Below are 27,251 nucleotides of genomic sequence, written 5' to 3' on the forward strand. Positions count from 1 at the left end.
ACACATGGTTTCACTCATATGCAGAAGATAAACAAACACACAGACAAAGAGAACAGTCCAGTGGTTACCAGGGGGAAGAGGTGCACTTATATAGTGATGGACAAATAATAATGTCCAACTGAAATTTCACAATTTTTTAAACTATTATGACCTCAATAAATAATAATAATAATAATAATCTCGCCACCTAGAAATAGTCATTGTTGATATTGGTATACTTAATTTGTATAATGCATGTATATAAACATCACATGTATATTGTTAAACATTGTAGAGTCAGGCCATTGGTACAATCTTTATTCTATTTTCTCATTTGACATTAAAGGGTAAGCATTTTCCTATAACTTTAGAAATTATTTTAAAATATTTTGGTGGTTACATAATAGTCCATTCTTGGAGTTTACTTAACTGATCCCTATTGTTCAGTAATTAGTGTGCTTCCAGTTTTCATTATTATAAAGTCATGACCTTAATTGTTTATTTTTTTTTCTGTATTTATTCCTTAGGATATATTCCTAAAAGTGAACTTACTTTGTCAAAAGTGAGTTCAAAGGATCTTGATAAGTTTTGTCAAACCGCTTTCAGGAGAGGTGGTAACAATTTACATTACCCTTGCAGAATGTGAGAGTGTTTATATTAGTGTCCTTTTGGAGCCATGAAGTGGTACCATTTTGAACATCTTTCCCATCTGATAGCCAAATATAAAGGTAGCACTTAATTTTAATCGCCATGTCTTTGATTTCTCTGAGATATTACTGTTGGCTAACATAAGCTCTTCATATATCATATCTAATATAAATTATCATTGGTTGTAAGGTGCTTCCTAATTGCAGAGATGTTAAAATGTGGGGGGAAAATGGTATGGCCTAGAAATCATAAAATGTGATATTAACTATTTTAAGTATTTTGTTTTCATATTTTTGTTAAATAATGCTTTTTCTCATTTAAATGCTTTTGTTTTTATGATGCATTTTGATTAATGGGAAAACGTTGTTATAAAATTTATATTTTTATTTTTCTCTCTCCCTCTTTAATCCTTCCCTATCAAGAAATAAAATAACTGATCAAGTACATTTTTTCAAATGTATCTGAAATTTATTTTGGTGTAAGGCATCCCACTCAATAGTCAATGTTTATGAAAATCATTCTTTTAAAAACTCTTTCGTTCAGGAACATAATTTTATGCAATCTGCCAAATTAAAAGTTACGTAGTGTGGTAGGAGTTTAAAATAGCATGACTGCTTTAGAAATTTGTTTGACAGTTTCTACTAAAGTTAAACACGTACTCTCCTCTAACCTAGTGATTCCACTCTTGGGTGTATACGCAAGAAATGAATGCATACATTCACAGAAAGACTTGTACAAGAATGGTCATAGCACATTTATTCATAACAATCAAAAAATTGAAAACAACCTAAATGTCTAGCAACAGAAAAATCTATAAACAAATTGGGATACATTTATACAATGGAATACTACTCAGCAATAAAAAGTAACAAGCTATTGATATTCATCAAGCACAGATGAATCTGCAAAACACTAGTTTGAGCAAAAGAAGCCTGGCAGAAAAAGAACAGATACTTTACGATTCCATTTACATGAAGTTCAAACACAGGCAAAGCTAATCTATGGGAACAGAAGACATAATGGTGGATACATGGCAGGGAGTGGGTGTTGACTAATAAGGAGCAGGAGAGAACTCCTTGAGGGGATGGAAACAGTATATATCTTCATCTGGGTAGCGTGTGCATAAATACATACATTCTCAAGAAATCTAGCTTGCTTAAGATTTGTGCCTTTTACTGTATGTTATACCTTCATTTAAAATAACAGAAAAAAATTTAAAGTATCAAAGGAGCTATGCTGTGGACTTTTTTAAAAAAATAGTTCACTTTGTACATTAGTCAAAATTATATAAAATTTAAGTTCAGAGTTTGCAGACAGTGTTTTCTAATGTTTCTTTGATTATTTTGGATTTGTATGTGTGCACTGCTAAAAACTAGGGATCATTTAATCGAAGAGATTAAAGGAAGGAGACATGAAAGGAGATTGCATTGCTGGTCAATGATGTCTGATGTGTTTATTTTCTGTTATATTTTCAACAGAGCCAATACCGCCTTAGGAAAGAAATCTTGAACTATAATAACCTTGTTAAATATGGCATTCTGATTGCAAATGTCGTGGTCCCCAGTTATATTAATCAACTAGACACACGGGACAAATGCCAACCAGCTTTGCTGCCCCAGCCAAACGATATAATTAGACCAGGGTCAAGTTTTAAGCACAGAGCCTCCCGCTACCAGAACCCAAAGGAGTGAGACACGCTCTCAAATGAGGATTCTGCAATTCCTTTGTAACTTGCATTCCCAAAGGGTCGATTGCTTCCACAGTAGCTAAAAAAGAACAATTGAGTTTAGTAGCGAGAGGATCTGATGCAGTTTCTTAGTTTCTTAAGTTTTATTGATTTTTCTTTGATGCTATTTAAATCCAATGCTGTGGACAACTGGGTGAAATAAAATGGTTGTTCATTATAATACTTTAACTTTGCAAAGCGCTTTACTGTTTACACAGCTCTTTTACATATAATGTCTAATTTGCATCTCACAATAGCCTATAATCTAGGTAGGGCAGGACCGTTATCATCCCTTTATTTACTAAAAGAAGACCTTAATTCAGAGAGGTTGATCACAGAGCCCAAAGCAAAGCCAGGTTTTCTGATTTCTAAGCCAACACTTTTTCCACTGTACCACGGGCCACGGACTTGAGGCCTTAGCTGTACCCTCACCCTGCCCCATGAGGGTGTTCTGCTGTATATTCTACTCTCTGAGAGTATGATTTTGGCTAAAAATCTGCCTCAGAAACCCCCATCTTGCTCTGAAGCAAATGTCTAAGAACTCCAAGGAAACCAAATCAAATCTAGCCCAGCTTTAAGGATTGTACTTTCTCCTCAACGATTCCAAGCTTATTATTGTGGGCCTGAAAGCAGATCAGTCTTTTTCAGAGAAAGGCAGTGCTTGTGCTAGTAAGGTGGGCAGTACTTTACTTGATTGCATTCTTTTTTTTTTCTTTGTTTCATCAGGTAAAACTGCTAGCATAGCCTATTAGTTTGCCAAAACAAAGTAATTATGTTTATAACAATAGCCAGAATATGGTTACTACTGGTTCTGTGTGACAGCTCTTTTTCCCTTTCCTTTTCTTCTTTTTCTTCTTTCTTTTTTTCAAAAATGATGTTTACATAATCTAAATAGGGGAAATCAGGGCAATGCAGTTTCTTACACTTGGTCCAGCCACTTTAGACGAAGCCGAATAGCAGAATCACCGACAGTGAGGCACTGGGCCGCTTGGATAGTTTATGGTAGGGAGGGGCTGGTGTCTGCTTAACCGGCCTGATCCACACCAAACCCCCAAACAGCACATCCTCACCCCTGCAAGGACTTTCTGTATAGGAGACGTGGAAAGATGAGACGGCATAGATGGAAATAACTTAATGACGAGAAATTCGTCATCACCAGGAATGAGGGAAAGCCTGGCTCAGGTCCATGGTTATTTTCCTCACTGTTCATACCTCTTTTCTACTCAGTCCATCCAGATTGTTTCAGAATGCTGATTTGGACCCATGCTTTCCAGCTCTATTTCCTGCTTTTACTTTTAAAATCGTCTATATTTCAACCCAACTGAGTTTCTTATACATCTCATGACATTGCAGCTATGCCTTTACTCAAGTAAATTCCTGCTCCTTGGATTTCTTTCCTCCAATCTCCACACTTCAAAGTTCTTCCCGTCCTCTAGTTTCCAATTTCCTCACAATGTAGCTGTTCCCTCCCCTGATTTCTGTGGCTGTTTTTTGTATATCTATTTATTTATCTGTCACTTTACATGTTGTACTAACATCATTTAAAAGAGTCACTGTCACTATTAATCCACTGAACACTTACTAACTAAGCACTTTACAAACAAGTATTTAATCCTTACAACAATCCTGTAAGGTACTTGACTAGTCAGGATAGGCTAGGCTTTGCTGCAGTAACAAAAAAAACTCCAATTCTAAGTGGTTAACTACAACAAAGATTTCTTACCTATGTTTTGTGTCCATTGTGTGTCATCAGGGAGAGTCTGCTCATGCCAGTCAGGCTGACAAAGCAGTTGCCATCACAAACATTGTTCATTGACAGGCAAGGATTTAAATGCCATGGTCTGAAGTGAAATCAGTTATTTCTCTTTATAACTTACTGGCCAGAATTAGTCACATGGCCATAGCTACCACCAGGAAAGCGCATGATCTTCCCATCTTTCCGTAAAGAGCTGACATATTGGATGAACAATAGTGATGAACATCTCAGATAAATACTACTATTATCCTTATTTTATAAATGAAGGAACTAAGGTTCAGAGGGGTTAAGAGGTTTTCCCAGGTGTGGCAGCCAAGATTTAAAATGAAAGCTGCCTTATTGCCAAGCCGGAGCTTTTAATCTCTACACAGTATGGACTGTGAATCTTCCTATCAGCCTGTCAGTTTTATGTTAAAAACAGCTCACCAACAGGATGCATGCCTGATTCATCTTTGTACCCCAATGCCAGCACAATGCTCTGCATGGAGTGGTGCTACGTAACTACCACATATTAATGAACTTGTTATTCTGTGTCAATTTTCCTACTTTTCCTCAGAACTTAGCATTTCTAGTAGTTAGAAATCGTGGTATCAACTTTGGAATCTTTAACAATATATCAAAATACTCCTTTTCAGACTTCCTCATGTATAACAAAGAAAATCACCTTCCTTACTATACCAAAGTACCACTATGTCAACACCAACCACTGACCACTTTTCTCATTAATGGGCACTGGTTTGCATAATACAGCACAGTAGAAAATGTAGAGAAATTTCATGACACATTGAATGCCTGGTTGCTCGTTACTGACCACAGGCAAGGTATCTGGGCCAGACAAAGATGATACACAGAAAAAGCTGATGATTTCCGGGTGTTTTTCAAAGCCATGGCAATCAAGATGCTGGTGAAGTTCTCATTGAATTCACCTGATTTTAGGAGCAGCTAGACAAATAGAATCCTACTTAAGAAAATCAATAAGAGCAATTTAGATCTCTTTTGTCCTCTGGGTAGGAATGGAATATGTTTTTCCTACGCAACATTCATTACACTGTCCAGGCTCCACCAACATTTTGTAAGTGCCATCACCACTGCCATTTTGGTCATTCTAACGAAGTTATGCCTGTGCTCGTATCCATAAATCAAAGTTCCCAAAGTGAGACTTGCATAGATGGAGTGGCCCTGTTTTGTGAGCCTGTGGGATGTCTGCCAGGCATTCTAGGCAGTGCATGGGTTTTCCTCATTAGGAACTGTTGGCCTCCAGAAGAAGGCAGAATTCTTTCATTTCTTAGAGTCTATAAAAAATTAAGAAAAATGCTTCCAGAGTAATCTCTACCATAGACAGCTCACTTGCAAGGAAGAGGAACTAAATTACGGTTAATTAAATAATAATTTAGGGAAGATGGACTTACAGGATTCATTTTTTCAGCAAACATTTCTGAGAGCATATCCTATTCCAGGTACTCTTCTAGGTTTTGGAGATAGAAACAATTTGTCTCTGCCCTCCAAGGTGTCACAAACTCACTCGGGACCCAGAACAGTAAACCAGGTGAATACTGAGCCTGTGGGGCTGTGCTCATTGTTTATGGCTGGCATGCATTCTTATTGGTCTGTGCTTGGGCTGTACCAATTATTAAAATACTTTTAATTTCACCCATACAAAACAAAAAAACACCACCACCATGAAACTCTAGCTTCTTATGTGCCAGGTAGTATTCTAAGTGTTTTATGCCCTTTGTCCTTTAAAATTGTCATAACAACCCTCTGAAGGGTTATCCCAAACAGTATTGCTTCAGAGGGTTGTCATGACAATTAAAGGACATTGCTGTAAAATACTTACAGAAGAGAAAACTAAGCCACAGGCAAATTAAATTACTTGCCTGAGGTTACAAAGCTAAGAAGCGGTCTTCAGACCCTAAACCCGGAGGCTGCTGCGACACATGTGGGGAAACGCAGTAGGAAGAAAATGAAAAGACACTCTCCTTGGCAGAGTTTGGAGAAAAGGGACGGGATGTTTAGGGAAGAGAAGGGACATCTGAACTGTGACTTCAAACATGAGCAAGATTTGCCAGGACAAAAAAAAAAAATGTGAGAAGGGTGTTCAGAGTTATGGTGAGAGTGTGGGGTCGACATAGGGGCATAGCAGATGAGGTGAGAAGGGCAAGAATGAAGGGGCCTTCTTTGTGTGCTGTGATCAGGCATTTTGACTTTGTGCTTTAGGCAGTGGGGAGCAGCTGAAGCATTTCCAGTCTGGAGCGATATCGTATTGTGTTTTAGAAAGCCAAGGCAGGAAAGAGAAACCAGACCAAGTCAAGAAGAGCCTTGTAGGGGCCGGCCTCGTGGCCAAGCAGTTAATAAGTTTGCACGCTCCGCTTCTGCGGCCCAGGGTTTCGCCAGTTCGAATCCTGGGCGCAGACATGGCACCGCTCATCAGGCCACGCTGCGGCGGCATCCCACATGCCAGAACTAGAAGGACCCACAACTAAAAATGCACAACTATGTATTGGGGGGCTTTGGGGAGAAAAAGGAAAATTAAAAAAAAAATTTAAAAAAAGAAGAGCCTTGTGAAAAAAAGTAAATATTACATTTCGGGGCACTTCGTGATACAAATTTGAAAATTTTGTGGAAAGGTGATGGAGCTGCCAACTCAACATTTCCCAGATCTGTTGGGCAGTGGAGAATGGGGGAGTCCAAAGCATTTCGAGGCCAGTGTTATCCTCTACACAAATCAAGCAGGCTGATATCTAAGTATAGGCCTGACGAGGCCAATATTTGAATGCTTTTCCCTTCCGTAGCCAAGTGAATATGCTTAAGGGAGATCACTTTTCCCTTTGGTTTTGCCCGATCCCAACCTCTGTACCTAAGATATTGCCTCCTTGAAGCTGGAGCACAAAAATACATTGGGAAAGAATAAAAATTTGAGTTGCTCCAACTCCTTCCCTCCTTGTCCGTGATAGTTCTGTGAGGGAAGGCAGGGTGGTGGAGTGTAGAATTGGGTAAAAACACTGACTGTAGGACTGCGTTTGAGTCTGAGCTCTGCAGCTTACTAGCTCTTTGGATAATTTCCTTTAATGAGTTTCTGCTTCCTCCTCCATAAAATAGGAATAATAATTCCTACCTCATAGGTCGTGAATTAATAATGCTTATAACAGGCCTGGTACATAGTAGTCATTCAATAACCAGCAGATGTTTATTAATTAAATGAAATTAGTGTTTATTAATTTAAAACACAGTCTTACTTCTTTGATAACTTTGCAAATAAGATTCAGAGGCTCTGAAGAAACATTTCAGCTACCCAACAAAGCACAGGATATATCTTATTTCAATAGTTAATGCTCCCTGGAAGAATGGCATTCTAGGTCCCTGAGTGACTCACATTCTTTGATAACTGTCTCACCGTGGAGAATGAAACAGCTTGCATTGGTGCCAAAAGGAAAGCCACAGGATCCTAATGTCAATGGCAGGGTGGCAGGATCTGAGAAAGCCTGAAAAAGGGAGTGAGAGGCAAAAGCCAAAATAGCCCCTTCCTCTTCCAGGTAGGAAAAATAATGTCATTTAATTGGGGAAAGAGTCACCCATGTAGATGAAAGGACAACAGAAAACAAGAATCAATAGATACAGAAATGAATTTAACTGGCTTTGTCATTACTGCTAAAAAATGTGAGAATTATTATTTATAATCATCTTGGCAATATTATGCCATTGTCGATGTCATCTTTTGTCGGGTGTTTGAAGAACTCTTCCTAAAATGTTTGCTTCCCTTTGGTGAGTAAGCAAGGAGAAGAGTTTTGTTGACCCTCTGTGGTATTTCCAGCTTGCCAGGCTTGTGAGGAGAGAGATGTTGTCCTCTTGTTCATCTGGATGTGCTTTCTCATGCAGCCTTTTTTCAAACTCGTGGAGGGACAGTGCTGTGCCGCAAATTGTACAAATGGGATACGTTGAGACTGACTCTGCCTTAGAGATGTTTACTAAACTCCAGATTTTTTCCCTACTCCTTTATTTATTTAGTCTAGTGACTTTTATTTTTCTTTCCATTTGGGAGGAGAAAAATTGTTTCGCAATCCTAATTATATGGATATAGTCTTCATGTTCGATGATCAGCACAAGAAATATGGTGCTGGAAATAAATCAATGTTAGTTAATCATCGGCATGATCACCCTACATGTCATTTCAACACTTTATTTTTTTTTTTGCCCTTAGTTCTTCCTTTGATTTTTTTAAATTTGCAGTTTTTTGCTTTCAACATTAGAAAGGTTATTCTAAAGAGTAGAAATGAGAGTAGTAACCTGCATCAAAAAAACCAAGATGCAATACAGTGGTGTTAATAAAATTAGTGGTAGCTTATAATTAAGGAGGGCCAGTGCTTATGTCTTAAACTGTAGGCATTATTTATTCTGTCTCTCTCTCTCTCTTTCTCTTTCTCAGTCACACACACACACACACACACACACACACACAGACTCATTCACTAGCAAAGATGAAATTTCACAGATAAAGAACTGAATCTTGGAAAACTGAGACTTGCCTAAGATCAAACAGCTGGAAAACGATGGATCCATGAGTGTGGCCTTTCAGTGGCCTTTACGTTGTCCTTCACAGGGAACGACTGAACTATGGTACTGCCTGGAAGAGAGGGACCTTGTCTTATTCATCTTTGTACCCAGCTCCTAGCACAGAACAGAATGGAACAAGGGGTGACGTAACTAGTACTTTATTTTAGGAAGATAAATATGGCAAGGATGAGTGGGATGAAAAGCACAGGAAAAGACTGGTAGCTGGAGAGAAGTTAGATGTTATTACAGTAATACAGAAAAAAAAATTAACGAGAGTATGAATGAGGGGGTGGCATTGGGAGATGAAAAGAAGCTATGAATGTGAAAGAGACTTAGAAAGAGTGAGTCTGTGGGATTTGACCACGTGCAGGCAGTCAGGGGTATAGGTCATTTGATGACTCTCCATTCATGTAGCTGATATTTCTTGAGCATCATCTGTGTGCCAGGGACTGTAGTAGGTGATAGGATACAAACAGTGAATTAGGCAAACAAGGATTTTGCTTTCATGGAGCTTATATTCTAATGGAGGAGGTATCAGTCAGGGTTCTCCAGAGAAACAGAACCAGTGGATATATGCATCCCACTATTTATATAATATATATATATATATATATATATAAGTATATGTATATATTTTTCAAGCCATCAATTTTTCAAGAAATTGGCTTATGTGATTATAGGGGCTGGCAATACTGAAACCTGTAGAGCAGGCTTACAGGCTGGAAACTGAGCAGGAGCTGATGCTGCTGTCTTGAGGTAGAATTTCTTCTTCCTCCGTGAAATCCCTGGTTTGCTCTGAAGGTCTTTCAGCTGATTGGATAAGGCCCATCCAGATTATTTAGGATAATTTCCTTTATTTAAAGTCAACTGATTGTAGATATTAACTACCTCTACAAAATACCCCTAGATTACTGTTTGATTGAATAACTAGGTGCTATAGCCTAGCCAAGTTGACACATAAAATTAACCATCATAGAGGAGATGTCAGAATGACCAGCGCATAGAAATAACTGGGGGTGTTAGTGACTAACCGCTGGCTTCTGTGGGTTGGAGACTCAGGCAAGGCATATCTGCGTGAGTAGATAACAGCTGCATCTTACAGATGAGGCAACTGAGACTTGGGGCTATCAAGTGACTTATTTAAGCTAAAACAGCTAATGGTTGGGTCTACTGTCATTCTGACTCCAGCGTATGTGCAGGAAATACAACAGAGGCCTCCCTCCCAGGAACGGTCAAAGGGACCCGAATATTTGACTCCCTTCCCAGGAGGAATACCAGTTGGTGAGCAAGTTCAGATGAGGAACTTGTTTCCTGAGGGTAGAGCCTGAGCATGGGGAGGTCCATGTTGCTTTTGGCAGCGGCAGGAGGTGGCTTCATCCATTGTCAGCCTCTCCTTCACACCGCCTGCTGCCCTGGGACTGGCCTTCTTTCTGCTCAGCTGAGGGCTTTTGTACGAGCCAGTCGTTGTGCCTAGAATACCCTTCTCATTCTCCTCTCCCCTTCATGTGGATAATGTCTGTGTAGCCCTCAGGCCTTAGTTTTGGCACTTCGTCAGGGAAACCTTCCCTGCGTACCCAAACTAGGATAAATCTGCCAGTTACAAGCCCCCTCAAGCTCCCTGTTCTTCTAACGTGGTACTTAGCACTGTTGACATTAAGTAGTTTATTTATATTATTTTATTAATGTCTACCTCTCCTGTTATACTCCCTAAGGAAGGAGCCAACTCACTATCATGCTCATTCCCAGTGTCGAGCAGGATTCTTTTGGCATATACTACTTGTTGGATGAATGTGTGGATGAAGGAATGAATGAATGCGATATATGCTTTCCAAGCAGTAAATCTGCAGGCTTTCCAAACCATAATCTGGAAACATAACGACACACCCAGGTTTCTCCTCTCCTTTTTCTAATCCCCGATCTGGTCATACCCTGTTTACAGCTAATCCATCCTTGGCACATGAGTTCTTTTCAATTTCAGTTTAAAAGGTGGCACTTCCCGTACCCTTCTCTGATTTGGGGGTCCTTTTTCAGCATTTGAGACTAAAGCCCTCTAAGACAAAGATAACTGTTAGAACAAAAGAAGACGAAAGTGTGAGAGGGGAGTGGAAGTTTTCCAGGAATAGTGCAGGAGTCAGGCATGGATGGAATGTCCTAAAGAAGGCTTCATACTGAAGACAGACAGTTCTCTCTCTTCTTGCCCCAGGCAGGAAATTCTGGCTGCTTCTGCATGTGGTATGGAGTCTTGTGAGTGAGAAGAAAAGCTTCTGACTCCCTGATACCACTGAAGGGGATCTTGTGAGCCAACTTGAGAGAAAGTTCGGTTAGGAGGCATCCTACACCTTCTAAATGGGCCCCTCCTCCTGCCCCTCAGATGAAGGCTCCTAATGGCTGGCACTTGAGCATGGCAGTAGAGTGGAGCACATCAGAAAAGGATACAGTACCTTTCACTTGGCTTCTGATTTGACAACCTTCCGGCCGTAACAACTTAAAATGTCATTTGTAGTGTTAAATGCTTCCAGGAGTTCTTCTGCCCTTTTGTGTTAGACCCCCAAGTATTAATGGAAATGAGTCTTTACTTTGCAGTTGTCTTCTGACTGTGGGAAAAGACACTTGGGATTTATTTACAAGTAGCTTCTGTCAAGTTATCCTGAAAAGTCTATACAGGTGTCTCTACTTGCATTCTTTCCATTAAACATTCTTCCTATTGGAAAAGAGAAAAATCTCCCAGTTTCTACATTCTCTCCATTTTCTGAAGCTTGGAAGACTCAGTTATGTATCCTATAGGACACTCCTGGGATACAGACAAATTTTGACATCACCACAGGGTATAACAGGAAGTTGGCCCAGGAGGTTAGGAGATAGAGGTTCAAGTCTCGGCTCTGCCATTGAGCAGTCAAGTGACCTCGGACAAGTCTCTGGGCTGTAGTAGACTAGGTAGTCTCTGCAGTTACCGCCGCTCTAAGATGTATGGTTCTCATTGCAGGCATCTTTTCCACAAGTCCTGTGTTGACCCCTGGCTTCTAGATCATCGCACCTGTCCCATGTGCAAGATGAACATTCTTAAAGCCCTAGGGATCCCGGTAAGCACAGCACAGCCTACAGCATCGTAATGTCTGTCTTTCTGCATTACTCACAAAGGAGGAAGAAAACATCAACCCTGGATTTTCTGTGTCCCCTCAACCCCAAAGCAATGGTGTCATCTGAAGAGGCCCCAAGAGAATTCCCATGTCTGAAAACACTTCTCTCACTTTTTCTCAATCTGAGAACATCATAACCCTCTCACCATATCCATTTTATTTGTCTGTGAGTTGACATGCTGCTTATGCAGCTCGTGGGCTTCTCATCTGGGCTGCAGATTGTGAGTACAGGTGGGACTCTAGCAGAGGCCTGACCAACCAGTGGTTTACCTCTGACCAACATTGATACCTCTCGTGTCATTACCCCTGCACTGTCATCAAGGAGATGTGCATGCCACACTTTCTGATGTTGCCCCCAAATCACCGAGCTCTCAGAGGAAAGGAGCTTTTCCCAACAATGGGAGGGAAAGATAGTTGCTGGGAATCTGGCTCAGAGCCTCTGCTGCACTCAGATCTCTGTGGAAAACTTGAGTGAGCGGGAAACTAGAGCCAGAGCCACTTAATTCTAGCGCTTCCATCAAGCTGATACCCTTAGTTATATGTTTTATAAAATTTAGTCTCTTCCCCAGTGCAGAGAGAATCCCACCAGCTGTCTGGCTTGATGCCCCAGGAAGACTTTCCCAGGACCATATCAAGTGAAGCCTACAAACTGGTGGCTGGTGTGACACCAGCTGCTGTGGGGAGGGCAGGAAGTAAGCCAGGCCACTGAATCCAAGGGCTACACAGAGAGATGTGAGAAAAACACAGGCGCTGTCTAAAAGAAGCTAGACAAAGAGGATCCAGAGAGCAGCCTCTCTCCTTCCCCCACCACTTTGTTGCAGCCTCCCTGTTGTCACTCCTCGCTACTAATGGCAGAGAGTAAAGAGAATGTTAATAATCCCAAGATGTCACTGAAGAAGGAAGGATCAGATCAGATATCAAAGGTTTTCTTTAATGCCAAAAGGCTAATTGTCCTAGGACTATCAGAGTGTTTCTGTTGGAGAGGGCACACCTGAAGCATTATAAGGTCATGCATTGGCTGAATTACCTACCCTTACCAGCTGTCTCCATGCCAGCTGTATGCTGATTTTCACAGTTGATACACAAAACACAGATCAACTGGTGTGACAACGCAGAGCTCTGAGCTAGATTTGAAAGGCAATGCATTAAATTTTCAGACCAGACTTGTAAATGCATGATGCATTCAAGGTGAAAATCAACTGCAGTGAACATGAAACATTAGTAAAGACCCAACATCTCTACCAGATACTGGTGACTTAGGAAATTGAACTCACTGTTTGCACTTTGCACATTTCTGGCTGTAATTGGTTCTTACAAGGGAAAGGGGAAATGTATGTACTTGTGTGCCTGCATGTGTGTATGTGTGTCTTTGGTCTCCAAAATCTTTAAAATACTCAAAAGTAGGCAGTCACATCATCTCACCTAGTTCCTATTGCTCAGGATATTTTCAAAGCTCCTAAGTATCGATCCCGGTGCTTCTTGGTCAAGACAATGAAACCAAACCACCCCCAGTGGTTAAATTTTGTCCTAATAGCACTTGACTCCAGACTTTCCCTGGGGAGGTATAACTTCTCCAGAAGCTAGTTGTAAATGAGTTGAGAATACAGCTATTAATTGTTTTTAAAATAGAATTATTGGGTGGCCTTTTGATTTATTTCCAAAACCAATAATATTCTGACTTTTAGCAGTTGGGCATTCTGGCCGTGGATTGATGCCTACTATGTCTGGATAAGATTTTATTTAGCACACTTGACTTCCAGAAAAATAAACATCAGTAGCATCTTCTGGATTTTGTCAAGCATTCTTAAGGGCCAGCCAAACAGGAACATGACATACATCCAAGCTCACCCCAGAGAACAGAACGTCCTCTGTAAAGGAGAAGGCATACGGAGGGGGCTACTTCTCACGAAGCACCAAGGCATATGGCTACCCTCCATCCATTCCTGGGGCTTTTCTGGCTTTGTCCTAGAGTATGATACTCAAGGCTGGATCTGAGAGGAATGGAATGTTCTTCTACTCCATCCTTTGCTGTGGGGTAGCACCATGCCTAAATTACACCAGAGAGATGAAGTCTTCACTCCATTCTTAGAACTTTCCATGTCATTGGACAAGCTCACAGCTTCTCAACTACAAAACACTTCTCTAGCTAGCTGAGACCTTTTTTGTGTAGCATAAAGAAATTATTTTACAATTTTCCTAAACTCCTTGTATTCCATTTCTTCTTAATCAAAGAAAATTGAAAAGAGCCTGTCAATCTCTCTGATAATTGGTGCCTGTTGGTCCTTATGTGTATATCCCTTACTCACGCTAAGTGCTCAATAAATGTCGGTGGCATTGTAGGCCTTCAGAGGCTGAAGGCTGCAGTCACAGAATCCTATTTATGAAATTCACCCTGATCCTCCTTTGAACAGCGTCCACTCACCAGCGACTTAGTGGTAATCCTGATCCACTAGATTGTCCAAATACAGGTGGTGAGGTTTTTCTGTTTGTTTTTGTTGTTTTTAACTGAGTGTCCTTGTGCTTGCCTGTGCTATAAGGCAAATAAATATAAGTTGAAAGCTAAGAGCTGGGGACGTTTTCATTTTGTAAGTGGATTTCTCTAAAATGAGCTAAAGAATGAGAGCACAGCTCACGGATCATGAAATTCCCATTACAGTGGGATCTTTTTTCATTATATTTTGCCAAGAGAAATAAAATCCTGAACTAAAAGGGGAGAAAAAAGTCCTTTATTGTCAGAAGTGTTTTCATCCCTTTATCTCCATTACAGTGCTTCACCCTGTTTCTCTGCAGTCAAGTCTAGACGTTTCTTTGTAGGATGACAGAACACAGGTTTCAGTGAGTACTCCTATAAGGCACCATGTGACTGGGGCCTTTCATATCCCAGCAAACACCTGCTCCTGTCGCTCTTATCCTAGTATGAATAGGATGATTGTTACTGCATAGAATATCCAGTGTAACTAGTATATTCACAAGTCCCTAACTATTTAGCGGTTGGATTTTTTTGAGGACCTTCCCCATGCTAACTTGAATTTGAATACCTATACTGTGTGCACTTGCAGATGATATTTGACATCTTTTACTAAACATTATGACTATAATTTCTCTTAGAGGTATATAAATTGGGTTTCTTTTCAAAATATTGTTCTATTTGATGAACTATTTAGAGTGGATGTAAACTGTGAGGTTCTGTAAGGATGGTCTATTAAATATCATATCTAAACCAAATTATTCATTCCTGCTACCATTCACAGTCTCCCTGAGCTTAATAGTTCTTTCTCTTTCCCTCTCTGTTAAAGATAGAATACTGTTCCTACTAGTCTGCAAAGTAAAAGCAAACACCCTGCATCAAAACTAATAAAATACTTTTTTTAAAAAGAAAAGAAAGAAAGGAACAATATCAACAAGCAAAGTTAACACTTGGAAAAGTGTCCATCATTAGTGCATCTCTGATTGCGCTCAGATGCTTATGGCTGAAAGAACAAGCAGTACAGTATCCTCGTTGTGAAATCTTCCCCCTGATAGCTCACACGCAATTGCTTTTGCTTATAAGCATCTTCACATCGTGTAGAGGAGGGAAAAAAAATTATTTTTCCTTCTACTTTCATGGGTTGTCCAGCTGGAGCCCTGTACATTAAACTCATAAAAGACAGATTACCAAAAGAAAATCGAACAGGAGTTTATTAACACATGCATCGCACATATACATGGGAGCACTTCACAATGAGTAACTCAAAGGAGTGGTCAGGACTTGGGCTTATATAGCATCTTAAGAAAAGACCAATAAAGTTTTAGAGAGTGTCAAGAGAGGAGAAAAGGGCTTGGAGTTCCTAGGGCAGCAAATTATGGGAAGATAAGTATATGGGGGGAACTAATGGCAGATAAGGGCATGTTAGTAAGGTTTGTTTGCACGGATCCATTTCGGCATCAACTTGCAGTCTCTGGTTATAAAAATGTTCTCCTTTTCCTCGGACAAGCAGTGGGGGAGACCTTTACAAATTTATATCCTGCTTTTAGGCCAATAGAAGAGGGCAGAGAGCATTTCTTTATCTGCTTCTTCTCAGTTGTCTTCAGCTCCAAATAATCCTTATGCCAATGTAGCATATTTTGGGGTGGCATATTCTGCCACGCTTGAATAGCATGCCTTACCTTTGCACAGAACTTGACAGTTTTTAAAGTGTTTTCTCAAATCCTCCCTTAACTGGTCTAGGGAAGATACTAACATTCCTAAGTTTTCAAAGCAGTAAACTGAGACTCAGATAGAAATTTTCATATCAACACTTACTGAGCACCTAATAATTGTCACGTACTATGTGAGGGCTTGGAATTCAAGATCAATAGACTGTAGTTGCTTCACTTTATAAAGCTCGTGTCTCACTTATATGTGGGATCTAAAACTGAACTCAGAGAAACAGAGAACAGATTGGTGGTTGCCAGAGGCGGAGGCTGGGGGTGGACAAAATGGGTGAAGGGGGTCAAAAGGTACAAAATTCCAATTATAAGATAAGCAAGTCCTGGGGGTGTAATGTACAGCATGGTAAGTATAGTTAACAATACTGAATTATATATTTGAATTGCCAAGAGATTAGATCTTCAAGTTCTTATCAAGAAAAAAAATTGTAATTATGTTAAGTGATGGATGTTAACTAATGTGCAGTATACACATATATCAAACCATTATGTTGTATACCTTAAATTAATATAATTTTGCATGTCAATTATTTCTCAGTAAAACTGGAAAGAAAAAAAAGCTTGTGGACTAGTAGAGTGAGACAAATAGTAATAACCATAACAGAGCTGGAGAAGCATAAATAAAGTATTAGAGTATCAAAGATGACCACCAGGGAGGGACCGCTACTTAGAAAAGGTGACATCTGGCTTGGGAATTGTGGGGTGCTTAGGAGTTCACCAGAGTTGGATTGAGAACCTGGGATGGGAAAGGTGATAGGGATGATTGGGACAAATGTCATTTCGAGCAGGCAAACAGCATAAGCTAAAGCACTAAGATAGGGAATAGATGGTGTATTCTGTGTGTTTCCAAAGGCCAAGGTGAGGCCAAAAGAGTCGGCTGGGGCGAGGCTGTAGAGTGTCAGTTTTGCTATGCTAAGGAGATTGTAATTTGTCCTTTAGGAGAAAAGGAGAATCATACCTGTGTTTTGACAAAAGAATGCTCTGGTGAGAAAGTAGAGAATGGAATATTACGGGGGAAGAAACTGAAGGGAGTCTGGTAATGGGGAGAGAAATGTTAGTAACACATCTGCTCATGTCCAGTATCACAATCAGTAAATTTGGTGGATCGGTCATTCAGTGAATTGACTTTTGACAGCTTGAGTTTCAATGAATTGGCACTCTTCCTATAGAGAAAGAGAAGGCAAAAGAAGAAGCAATACAGAGAAAAGGAAATGAGCTGAATTTGAGGATTTGTGGGATGATGGAGATTTCCAAATACAGGTGTGGAGCTCAGGAGACTGGTTTAAGAGCAGAAAAGCCAGGACACGAGTCCAGCTCTTTGGATTTCTTGCTTTGCGATCCCAATGAGTCCACGAGTTATAGAGTCTCTCTTTTAGTGAACTTTGAACTTTTTAGCCGTTGTGATGTTAATCAGTGTCAGCCCAAATTCTCTTCATCTAATACTCCCCATCCTCCTCCTTATCCCTTGGGAGTACAAAACCATGTAGTAATTGTTATCACTCAAGGCAATGTTGATGTTCAGACCCGAGCAAAAATATTTAATATCTATTTTGAGTATTTCTCAAGACCATATCTCTCCACCGCCAACTTTTAAAAATAATTTTTATGAGTTTGGGCAGAGGCATAACAACTAAAAGTCATTTTAAAAGTTGTTTGTGGAAGAGGTATAAATATATTCAGTATCACTTCAAACAGCAGAACTAAGACAAAGAGTAAAACTTGCAAAACTGGCCAACGATAGAATAGTCTACCAAAGCTGGTCAACACAGGCTGCCTTGCAAAGCAAAGAGCTCCCATTTCTATGTTGTTCAAATGGAGCTGTCAGGGATATCGAAGGGAAAGAGTCTTGCAACGAGTGGATAATTAAACTAGATTGTCTCACCCTAGTTTTATGATTCTAAGCTTTTAATTTAGAGGAGTTGACAACTGTGTGATCAATTGCATGTTAGGTAAATAGGGCTTTCTTCTACAGCTGTTTTTTTCTGGCTTATGTTTAACAACAACTAAATAGCCTCATTCTGTGCTTGTGTGTATGTGGGTTTGTGTGTATGTGTATATCTCTGATTAACAGTTCACAATGAGTCAGATTCTATCCACATCTCATGTCATCGCTGTATTTGCAAACAATGCATGGGTCTTTGGGGATAATTATCAGGCTGTCAACTACTTCCTATATGCGGTGTAGACATTATATATAAGGAAGGACTATCATTATAAATAAATGTTGTTCCCCTTGAGTAATTATATTAACATTTGGATATTGCTATTCCTGGAATTAAAACTGTGGATTAGATCGAAACAGAACCTTTGGAAAGAAAATTTGGGGAGATGTTTTCATGTTAATTACAGAAACTACATGTGGAATATTTTTAAATAAAGTGGTTCAGAAAGAAAACAGTAAATAACTTGGTTTTCCATCAAGACAAAATATTTAGGCTGTAGACACTTCATCTCTAACTTGATGACATACGCTAAGAATAGATCCTTTTCTACTTCTGGCAGCCCAATGCTGACTGCATGGACGACTTGCCCACCGACTTCGAGGGATCTCTGGGAGGTCCGCCAACCAACCAGATCACAGGCGCCAGCGACACAACCGTAAATGAAAGTTCGGTCACTTTGGACCCTGCTGTCCGGACTGTGGGAGCCTTGCAGGTGGTCCAGGATACAGATTCCACCCCACAGGAGGGAGAAGTCATCTATACTACCAACAGTAAGTTCTGCTGAGCTTTGAAGTGCCATAGTCTAAAGGGCTGTTGCCTCGTGGCAATTGGAAAAAGACACTTTTCCTCAAGAAGAAAAGAAATTAAATGAGTCTAACACTGCCAGGCTAAACAGTCATACCTGACAGGCCTTTAGAAGCCCAACTCTTTCCAGAGCCAGCAGGGCAGCCAGCAGACCTGGCTCTGTCTTGCCTGCCCACACAGAGACTGGGGTACACCCGCCACAGCACTGCAGGTACCCCGTGGTACTTGATGGGGGTAAGGTGGTGGGTTTGGCCTCTGAGAGGGGAGGGCAGCTGAGAAAAGCAACTGCAAGGTATTCTCAGCGGGAGGGGAATAGGGTCCAAAGCCACTCACTGTGCTGTGTGTGTGTGCCTGCATGTGCATGTGTGTGCGTGCACGCCCTTGAGCCCTCTTGAGTGTGTGCATGGCTGGGTGAGCTGGTCTGGGCTGCATGCAGGAGGGTGCTCTCATTGTTTCTGCAGGTCTCGGCTGTAAATGGCACCCATTTGGATGGGCATCTTTGCAGTACAACCTAAACTCCTGACACTGGCACATTAATATATCTTTTGGGGTTCTCTGCCTTCTCCTGCATAGACTCTAACTAAATACTGTCCTGTTTGATGGTGGCTATAAAAATATTAAAATAGCTGTTATTAAATAAACTGATTAATAAATTGTTACTAAAAAAATTTAATAAAAATATTAAAATTGGCATCAAAATTGAAGCTAAATCCTAAAGCATCTTCTCTTCAGTCTAATACAGTAGAGATAAAAGCTTCAAAAATTCTAAGAAAATCAGCCTACAAATTAATTTAGGTTGAAGGTTCAAAGGGTGGGTGGATATTGCAATTTTTAACTAAGGTATATTTTTTCCCTTGATACACATAACCTATTCACTATAGAAAATTTGGAAATATAGACAAGCAGATTAAACCATTTTGGGATATTTCCTTTTAAGTTGGCCTCCTTTTTTTTTTTTTTTTTTTACATATTTGTGTTATAGAATTTATAAAATTATTCATGCTGAAATTCAAAGATATGCATTTTTCTCATGATGAAACAACAGTCCTCATTGTTGAAAGATTGAAAGATGAAGAAAAGAATTAAAAAATTCAAAAATCGCTCAGTACCCCACTTCTAGAAGTAATCAATCTTAACATTTTGGTATATTTCCTGATAATCCTCTATGATATAGTTGAAACAATACCATAGGGGTTGGAAGTTGAGTATTGCAACAATAGAACTTTCATAGGACCTCGACAAAGTAGCTTCAAGTGGAACTTGCTGGTAAGGTAAGTGTCTGTCAGCGCAAGGTTTATTAGTTTTGGGTAGGTAAGAGTTTTAACTTTGAAAATTTGACTTTCAGAGGCATAAGGACCTCAATATTCAAACTTTGACCGTTAGACATTAAAAGTCCTTAAAGATAGATTTCCACCCCTTTGTTTTAAAGGTCTAGGGTGGTACTGTCTATGTCTAATGTTAATATAATGCAAGCCACATATGTAATTTAAAATTTTCTATACCCACACTAAAAAAAAAGTAAATGGGTAAAGTTCATTTTAATAATAGCTTTTGGGGCCTGCTCCGTGGCATAGTGGTTAAGTTCACATGCTCCACCTCAGTGTCCCAGGGTTTGCAGGTTCAGATCCCAGGTGCAGACATAGCACCACTCGTCAAGCCACACTGTGGTGGCATCCCACATAAAATAGAGGAAGACTGGCATGGATATTAGCTCAGTGACAATCTTCCTCAAGCAAAAAAGAGGAAGATTGGCAACAGATGTTAGCTCAAGACCAATCTTCCTCACCAAGAAAATATATATATGTATCTAAAAATGAAATAGAAAATTATGGTCTGTATCCATATAATTCACAATCCCTAAACTGTTTTTTGCCTAAAATAGACAGAGTGTTTAGGTCATAGCAGGCGTCAAGGGGATGTTTACTGAAGGACTTGAGTGAAAGGGTTCAGTTGGAGCTCAAAGCAGGGGCTTCTGTTTACAACAGAAGGGAAAATGCCAGGTAATTTCAAAAGAAGATATTGATAAAGATGAAGAGGCGGGAGGCATGAGACCACAGCTGTAGTCTGAAGACTGATGGCGTGTATGAATATGGCTAGAGATATCAGTCTCTTAGTACAGAAACTGAATTTTTCTCACAAAATATTTTTCCTAGACCTCTGAATTCTGATTAGCTTTATTTATTGGGATTTAACAGAATATTCCGAACATAATCATTCTGATTAGATGTTAATGGTTTATGCCATTAACCAAATGGCTGTAGATGCCTTAAGGGGAAAATTCTCTGCTCTCTACAGGTTTGTAAATTGCCTAGTGCCCTAACTCAAATAATCAATAAATGAACAAATACAGATGCGTGAATAAATAAGAGAAAGATTCAAGTTCTCATCAACGTTATTGTAACCAACTCGATGATGCCGTCTAAAAGAATGTGGATGGAGAAATAAGTGTCATTGGGATACAATATTGCTACAAATCACAAATAACCCAGTGGAGGTTGGACCTGACTTTTCTTTACATTATCCTTTCCTGCCTCACATCTCTACAGACCTAGACAATTACTAGAAAATGAGGAAATAATAATAGTTAACCAATACATAGTATCAAGTATATACCAGGCACCTTTTTATGCCATTTACATATATTAGCTCACAACAACCCTCTGAGGTAAATATTATTTTTATCCTCATTTTACTGATGCAGAAACAGAGGCAGAGAGAGATTAAAGTAACTGACCCAGGGTCCGGCCCAGTGGCACAGTGGTTAAGTTTGCATGTTCCACTTCTTGGCGGCCCAGGGTTCACCGGTTCAGATCCCAGGTGCAGACATGGCACTGCTTGGCAAAAGCCATGCTGTGGTAGGCATCCCACATATAAAGTAGAGGAAGATGAGCATGGTTGTTAGCTCAGCACCAGTCTTCCTCAGCAAAAAGAGAGAGGAGGATTGGCAGTAGTTAGCTCAGGGCTAATCTTCCTCAAAAAAAAAAAGTAACTGACCCAGGGTCATAAGCTAGTGACAGGTGGTGCTGGAATTCAAAGGACCGTCTTTCTCCAGAGCCCCATACTTAGCTTCCTTATGCTCAGAGGATGAACAAGGGGAGAAAATGAACACAGTTGCTCGCTCCCTTCTCATTTTTTTATTTATTCTTTTCTTTCGTTTTTTCTAAATCTCTGAAAAATCAAAAATTTGTTCATTCCTATTTGCATTCTCATCTCTACCTCTCTTCTTTCTTTCCCGTCAAATAATGTTGGTGTATGGTTGATCCAATGCACATAAAAGTCATTTCAGCACTCAAGGGGAAGGTGCAGAACAGATTGCCTGTAGAGTGGAGATGGAAAAATCTGGCATTGAAGGATCATCTTCAGCTCCCAGGAGGAAAAAAAAAGGAAAAGCATTTACAAAGCAAAGGAACTCCAAACTTGTTGCAAGTCTGACATTTGGAGAGAAAGACGTTCTTGTCTGCATATCTTTAATGTTTCTGACATTCCACCTTTTATAACCTCGCTTGGCAGTCTCAAATCACACAGTGTTTGCCTTCCACCTCCATGCGAGGGGTCATTTGTAAGAATGTCCAAGTGTCCCTCACGAGTTGTTATCTGCATGCTTGACTGCACCAAAAATACACTTTGTCTCCTGGCTCCCCAAGCCCGGGCTGCAGATGGTTGGATTTGCTTCAGCAGGGAAAAAAGTTCCTCGGGACCAAAGGAAAATACAGCTAAACAAACAGTCTTTTGTGTTCAGAGACTCCAGACAGGAGCTAGAGAAAGAGACAAAAGAAGATTCTGTTACTCCTTCACAAAAACATACAGTGCCACTCTCCATCTTCTCAAGAGGGTCTGAAACCTCCCCTTTCTTTTTGAAGGAAGTTGTTGACACCACCATCCATTTCCTTTGTTGAATCATTACACAAGGCCTCCGGTCCTGCCTCTAGATCATTACCCACTTGCCACCCCTTCCACCTCAAACTAGAAGGAACCAACAGTGGGCCCATAGGGTAGAGGGTGGAGGGATCCGGTGAGCTGGGGGCCGGAAAGGGATGTGGAGATGGATGGAATCATGATATCTCAAATCTGCCCCAATACATTCTGAGGAGCACATGGCATAATGTGTTCAGCCAGGAGATCTGGTCTTCAAACTTGACAGAAGGAAGCGGTACACGTGAATTAGAATGTAGGCTAAAACTTGGCCAGTTGAAGTGAAATGTGGGGTGGGTTTCCTCTGGGAAACTTCCTGTCAACTCTGATCCTTGAGGGAAGTATAGTGCATCTAATGTGTTGAGCAAACATGAGTTTTGATGTATTCAAAATGCATCTTTCTTTTTGCTGCACTGCCACAACTGTGTTAAGTGGTTGTAATATTCCCCTGCCCCTGGATGAAAATTCCAGCAGGAATTTTCTGCTCACACTTAATTAACTGACAGTTCTGAGTCCCGTTAGGTTCCAAACACAGACAAAAGAATTGTTTTTCTGCAGGGCCCTTTCCCTTATAATTCCTGTGACTCAGGACAGAGGGCTCTCTGTCGCTTACACACAAGGCCGCCTGCAGCCCCTGTGCATCCAGCCCTCCACTTGTAGCCTCTGTTGTCTGAAGTGCCCCTACCCTCCAAGAGGTCCTTTTGGATAGGGCCCAAGTTGAGCCCAGTCCTGCTCCTGCTCGCTCTCCCTTGTGGCCACCTCTGGGACACTCACACATCCCCTGCCTTGACAGTCCTTTCCAGTACAGCAGCTGTCTCCAGCCTCTTACCCCTCACAGGCCATCCTTCTCCTATTTCCAGACTCCAGCCAGGCATGAAGGAGACCTGCGTCCACAGTCAGCTGCAGCTTTTCTAAGGCTTGACTCAATTCTCTCCAAGTCCCACCTACAGGAAACACAGTTCGGAATCCCCTTGGGGTTCTCTTGCAGTAACCCCTCACTGGGCGTGGGTGGCAGAGCATCCCCACACTTTTTGCTGTAGGAGTGGCATTCAGCATGACAGTACTGTATCCACGGTCAGTCTCTTTACCAATATCCCCACCTTCCTCTTTCTCCTTTTTATTGTCTCAAAAAGGGTAATAGGGTCAGGAATCACAGAACAGGTTTCCCTTCATAAACATTATATATCCGGCAGTGGGGCGGGAGCAAGAGCAGCGGGTGGAGGTGGGAGATGCCGTCTCATCCTTCTTTGCTGTCCACGTCTCTTCAGTGGAAACTGAGGCAGGAAGAGTCCCATGAGAGTTCCAGAGACTCAGTTCCTGAACGTCTTGATGACCTTCCCTGGAGGCCCACATTCTTAGCTGATATCTCTACTAAACTTTGGTCTTTTTTCAAAGAACTAGAGCTAGGTCAACCTTTTTGAGAAAAAATATGCTCATACTCTTCAAAATCCACTCACGAGACAAAAATAATTATTAAAACACAGCTGAAACTGCAGCCCAGAAAAAAGTCCTTTTCAGAAAAAAAGCTGTTAACAGCTATCGCTCCGCTCATCAGGAGCTCTCCAGGGACCCATGCTCTGGACTGATTATGGAACAAACTTCCAAAGCGTTCATTCAGAGACTTGTGTGTAGTGTCTGAAGTGACCCGTTTTCTCTTCTTTGAGGAACTCAGTATAAACCTCTCTGGAGATTCTTCATTCCTAAATCACATTCTCTTAAAATGAGGCCAGAAGTGACATCCACTCTTGTAATTTTCAAGTTCTATATTTATTATTTAGGGAGCAACTGATGTGGTCAGAACATTTATATTCAAAAGATTTAAATGCCCCTAGGCCTGCTCCAACCACAACTTGGACATGAAAACAAAAGAGCTTGTATTCAGGACCTTCCCAGGGCACCCGATTTTGAACCTCTGAGTCAAGACAACTGAGAGAAAAAGGGAGAGTTGGCACGAACATCACATTTCTGCTTCAAATGTGCAACGACGCTTTGCTACATCTGCAAAGCAGCAATTTCCAGGTTTTATGTGACTGCAAAATATACTGGTACCTCCAGAAATAAACATATCTAGATAAAGCATTCCACTGTTTATGAGGGAGGACGAGAGTAAGTAGCCACGTCTGCTTTTTTGGCTTGCATCAAAGCCTGAAATGGCAAAGCAGCTACCCTTGACTGTGGATAAATATGCTGGCTGGAACCAGCAGAGAATGATCTCCCTTGGTGCCCATAAGATTCACATTAGCCCTGGAAAGATAATTGCTTTGATTTGTGAGCATATTCCATTGCGGCAGACAACAGAATCAGCCAACCCTTTAAGATTTTAGACCCCACTGTCGTCTCCCCTTCAGGAAATAGTTAAGCCATAGCGGACTACTTCTATACAAAAGGGAGCATTTGCAGATTGTGACACTGCTCCCACAGTCCTTCCCATGCCTCATAATGTGCCAGGTCCCTGGAACAACATCTCTCCCTTGTTTCTGAGCCCTCAGCTCACCAGCTCAGTGATAGCTTCAACAGATGGACAGCTGTTATGAAGAGCAAAAATCTTTCCCATAAGCACGTGCCTTGAACATCAAGTGACTCAGGTGGCAACTATCCAATCCACAAGCCACCAGGTTTACCATGATAATGCTGCTCCCCAATGAAAAGCCCTTGCCAAACCAACAGAGCCCACTCAGGGCCAGACTCCCAGGGTTTCTTTCCCTCTCTTGTGCATCTGGTGCCTCTGAAAGGGAGTATTGAGGATCCAGATTCACAAACAGCCTGTGAGAGAATTAATCAATTTAGACTACAGATATATTGCTGCTTGGAGCACTCAGCCCGGGCATGACACACACCATCCACTCGGAAGAGACTTGTCTTCCTGAAATGAAGTAACTCAGCCAGCAGACTAAATCCATCCATTGCTGGGAGATTGTCTCAGATGCTCTGAGTTGCTCACAGATAGCACCATCTCCAGTTTGATTAATTCCTCCCAAGGCTGTCTCACTTTTTGTACGTGTTGAGGCTCAGCAGCTGTTACAAGAGTGAGCTCAGGAAAGGGCTGTTGAGCAGATCCGCATTTTACCAGACATTGTCACACTGAACATGGAGCTCAGCAGGAGGTGACAGCTGATGGCAGGAAGCACAATTGGAGGGTCAGTACTTTTTCAAAGTTTGAGCAGTATCCAGTGTCAATAAGATAATGTTTCTCTTTGCATTTCAGTTCTAAAGCAAATCATAGGGAAGTCCCATCATTCAGAGATTAAGAAAACAGGAACAGCCAAAAATGCCTTTTGGATGACATAAGAATTGGCTCTGAAAATTGAGTGTCTCGGTTCTGTAAGCCAAAATGTTTCAGAAATGAAATTCAGTGGTTCAGAGAAAAAGAAAAAAAAAACAGCATAACTACCAAAACATTACTGGAGCTACATGAAGCAAGATGATACAATGGAAACACCACTAGCCAGAGGCAGGAAATTTGGGCCTGAGTCCTGATGTGGCCTCCAATTAGCTGTGTGACCTTGGGCAAGTCACATACCCCTTCTGCACTTTCATTTCCTCAATTGTCAAATAAGGCACTGTACTGGCAGATGATTTCTGAGATCCTTTCCAGTTCCATAACTCTGTGATTAAAGTTAGAGTCCCTCTCTTGGCACCCTTCTCAGTCTCACTGGGAAAGGTACAATCAAGCTCTTGCATCCTCACTTACAAGCCCTCCTTCCTGCCTTTATTCCAGCACCACTAAGCCCACCTAGCAAGGAACTCTGCCCTGAGCTCTCTCCCTACTGCCACATTGTTTAGACTATAGAGGGTCACAACGAGACTGTAGCATCTGCCCAGCTCCATATAAAATGAATGATTGAGAAGACAGTGGGTGTAGGCAGCTGGAAGAGCAGCACAGCATAGCCCAGATTCCTTCTAGGATTCCGACACACAGTGGACCCTGTCCTCGGAACGTTATGGACTTCTGCTCACAGAGGCTCTTAAAACAGTCCCCACCTGGTTCTGATACTGCCTTTAGTGTCGATTTTAACAATAACTGTGGTGGCAAGTCATGTAAACCAAAATGCTAGGCAGAGCAGCTCTTCTTTATTATGTTTTAATACTGATGCTAGACAATGAGCAAATAATACTAGCAAAAAGCACTGTGTTTCTTCAGTAGATAGTGGTGTAGGTGTGAAGGCTGTGTTTATGTACTTACGTGTATGCGAATACACTTTGCTATTTAGTCCCGAGGTTTATACATACATATGTATGTTGCATTTTTATACTGCTTTTTATTTTTATAGTAAATACCACATATATTGTCTCATTTTCTCAGGGAAGTAGTAAAAAAAACAAAACTCTGTGACATTGTTTGGAATTGGTATTACTTCCATTTTACAAGTAAAGGTACTAAGGTACAAGTACCACTTTCAGAGTTGTTGGTCCCAAATTGAAGAAGAAATCCCCTCTCACTGGACCCCAGTTCCGGGATTCACAGTGTATGTGAATCACATATACACACATTTACACTCGGTATACACACATTTTGTATTAGCATCCACCCCTACCCCAGAAAAAGGTGCTTTTTCCTGTAGTGAAAATATTGGCCTTGCACAGAATACTTGACTTCAGAAAATGTG

General features: G+C 40.9%; 1 protein-coding gene across 4 annotated transcripts in view; it reads left to right on the top strand.

The window, feature by feature from the left end:
• RNF150 (ring finger protein 150) overlaps positions 1–27,251 on the top strand; it is a 238,034-nt gene that overhangs the window by 173,970 nt on the left and 36,813 nt on the right. For 2 of the 4 annotated variants that reach the window (XM_070609044.1, XM_070609041.1), the window contains 3 exons: positions 11,644–11,740; positions 18,488–18,698; positions 22,010–26,972. In XM_070609044.1, the coding sequence (XP_070465145.1) occupies positions 11,644–11,740; positions 18,488–18,698; positions 22,010–22,164 (463 nt within the window). In that variant the 3' untranslated portion in view covers positions 22,165–26,972. Of the gene's footprint in view, positions 1–11,643; positions 11,741–18,487; positions 18,699–22,009; positions 26,973–27,251 lie in introns of those variants that run through there. The other 2 variants (XM_070609043.1, XM_070609042.1) reach the window with 1 other exon arrangement.

The sequence above is a fragment of the Equus przewalskii genome, chromosome 2 (assembly GCF_037783145.1).
Source record: "Equus przewalskii isolate Varuska chromosome 2, EquPr2, whole genome shotgun sequence".
Taxonomy (NCBI): Eukaryota; Metazoa; Chordata; class Mammalia; order Perissodactyla; family Equidae; genus Equus; species Equus przewalskii.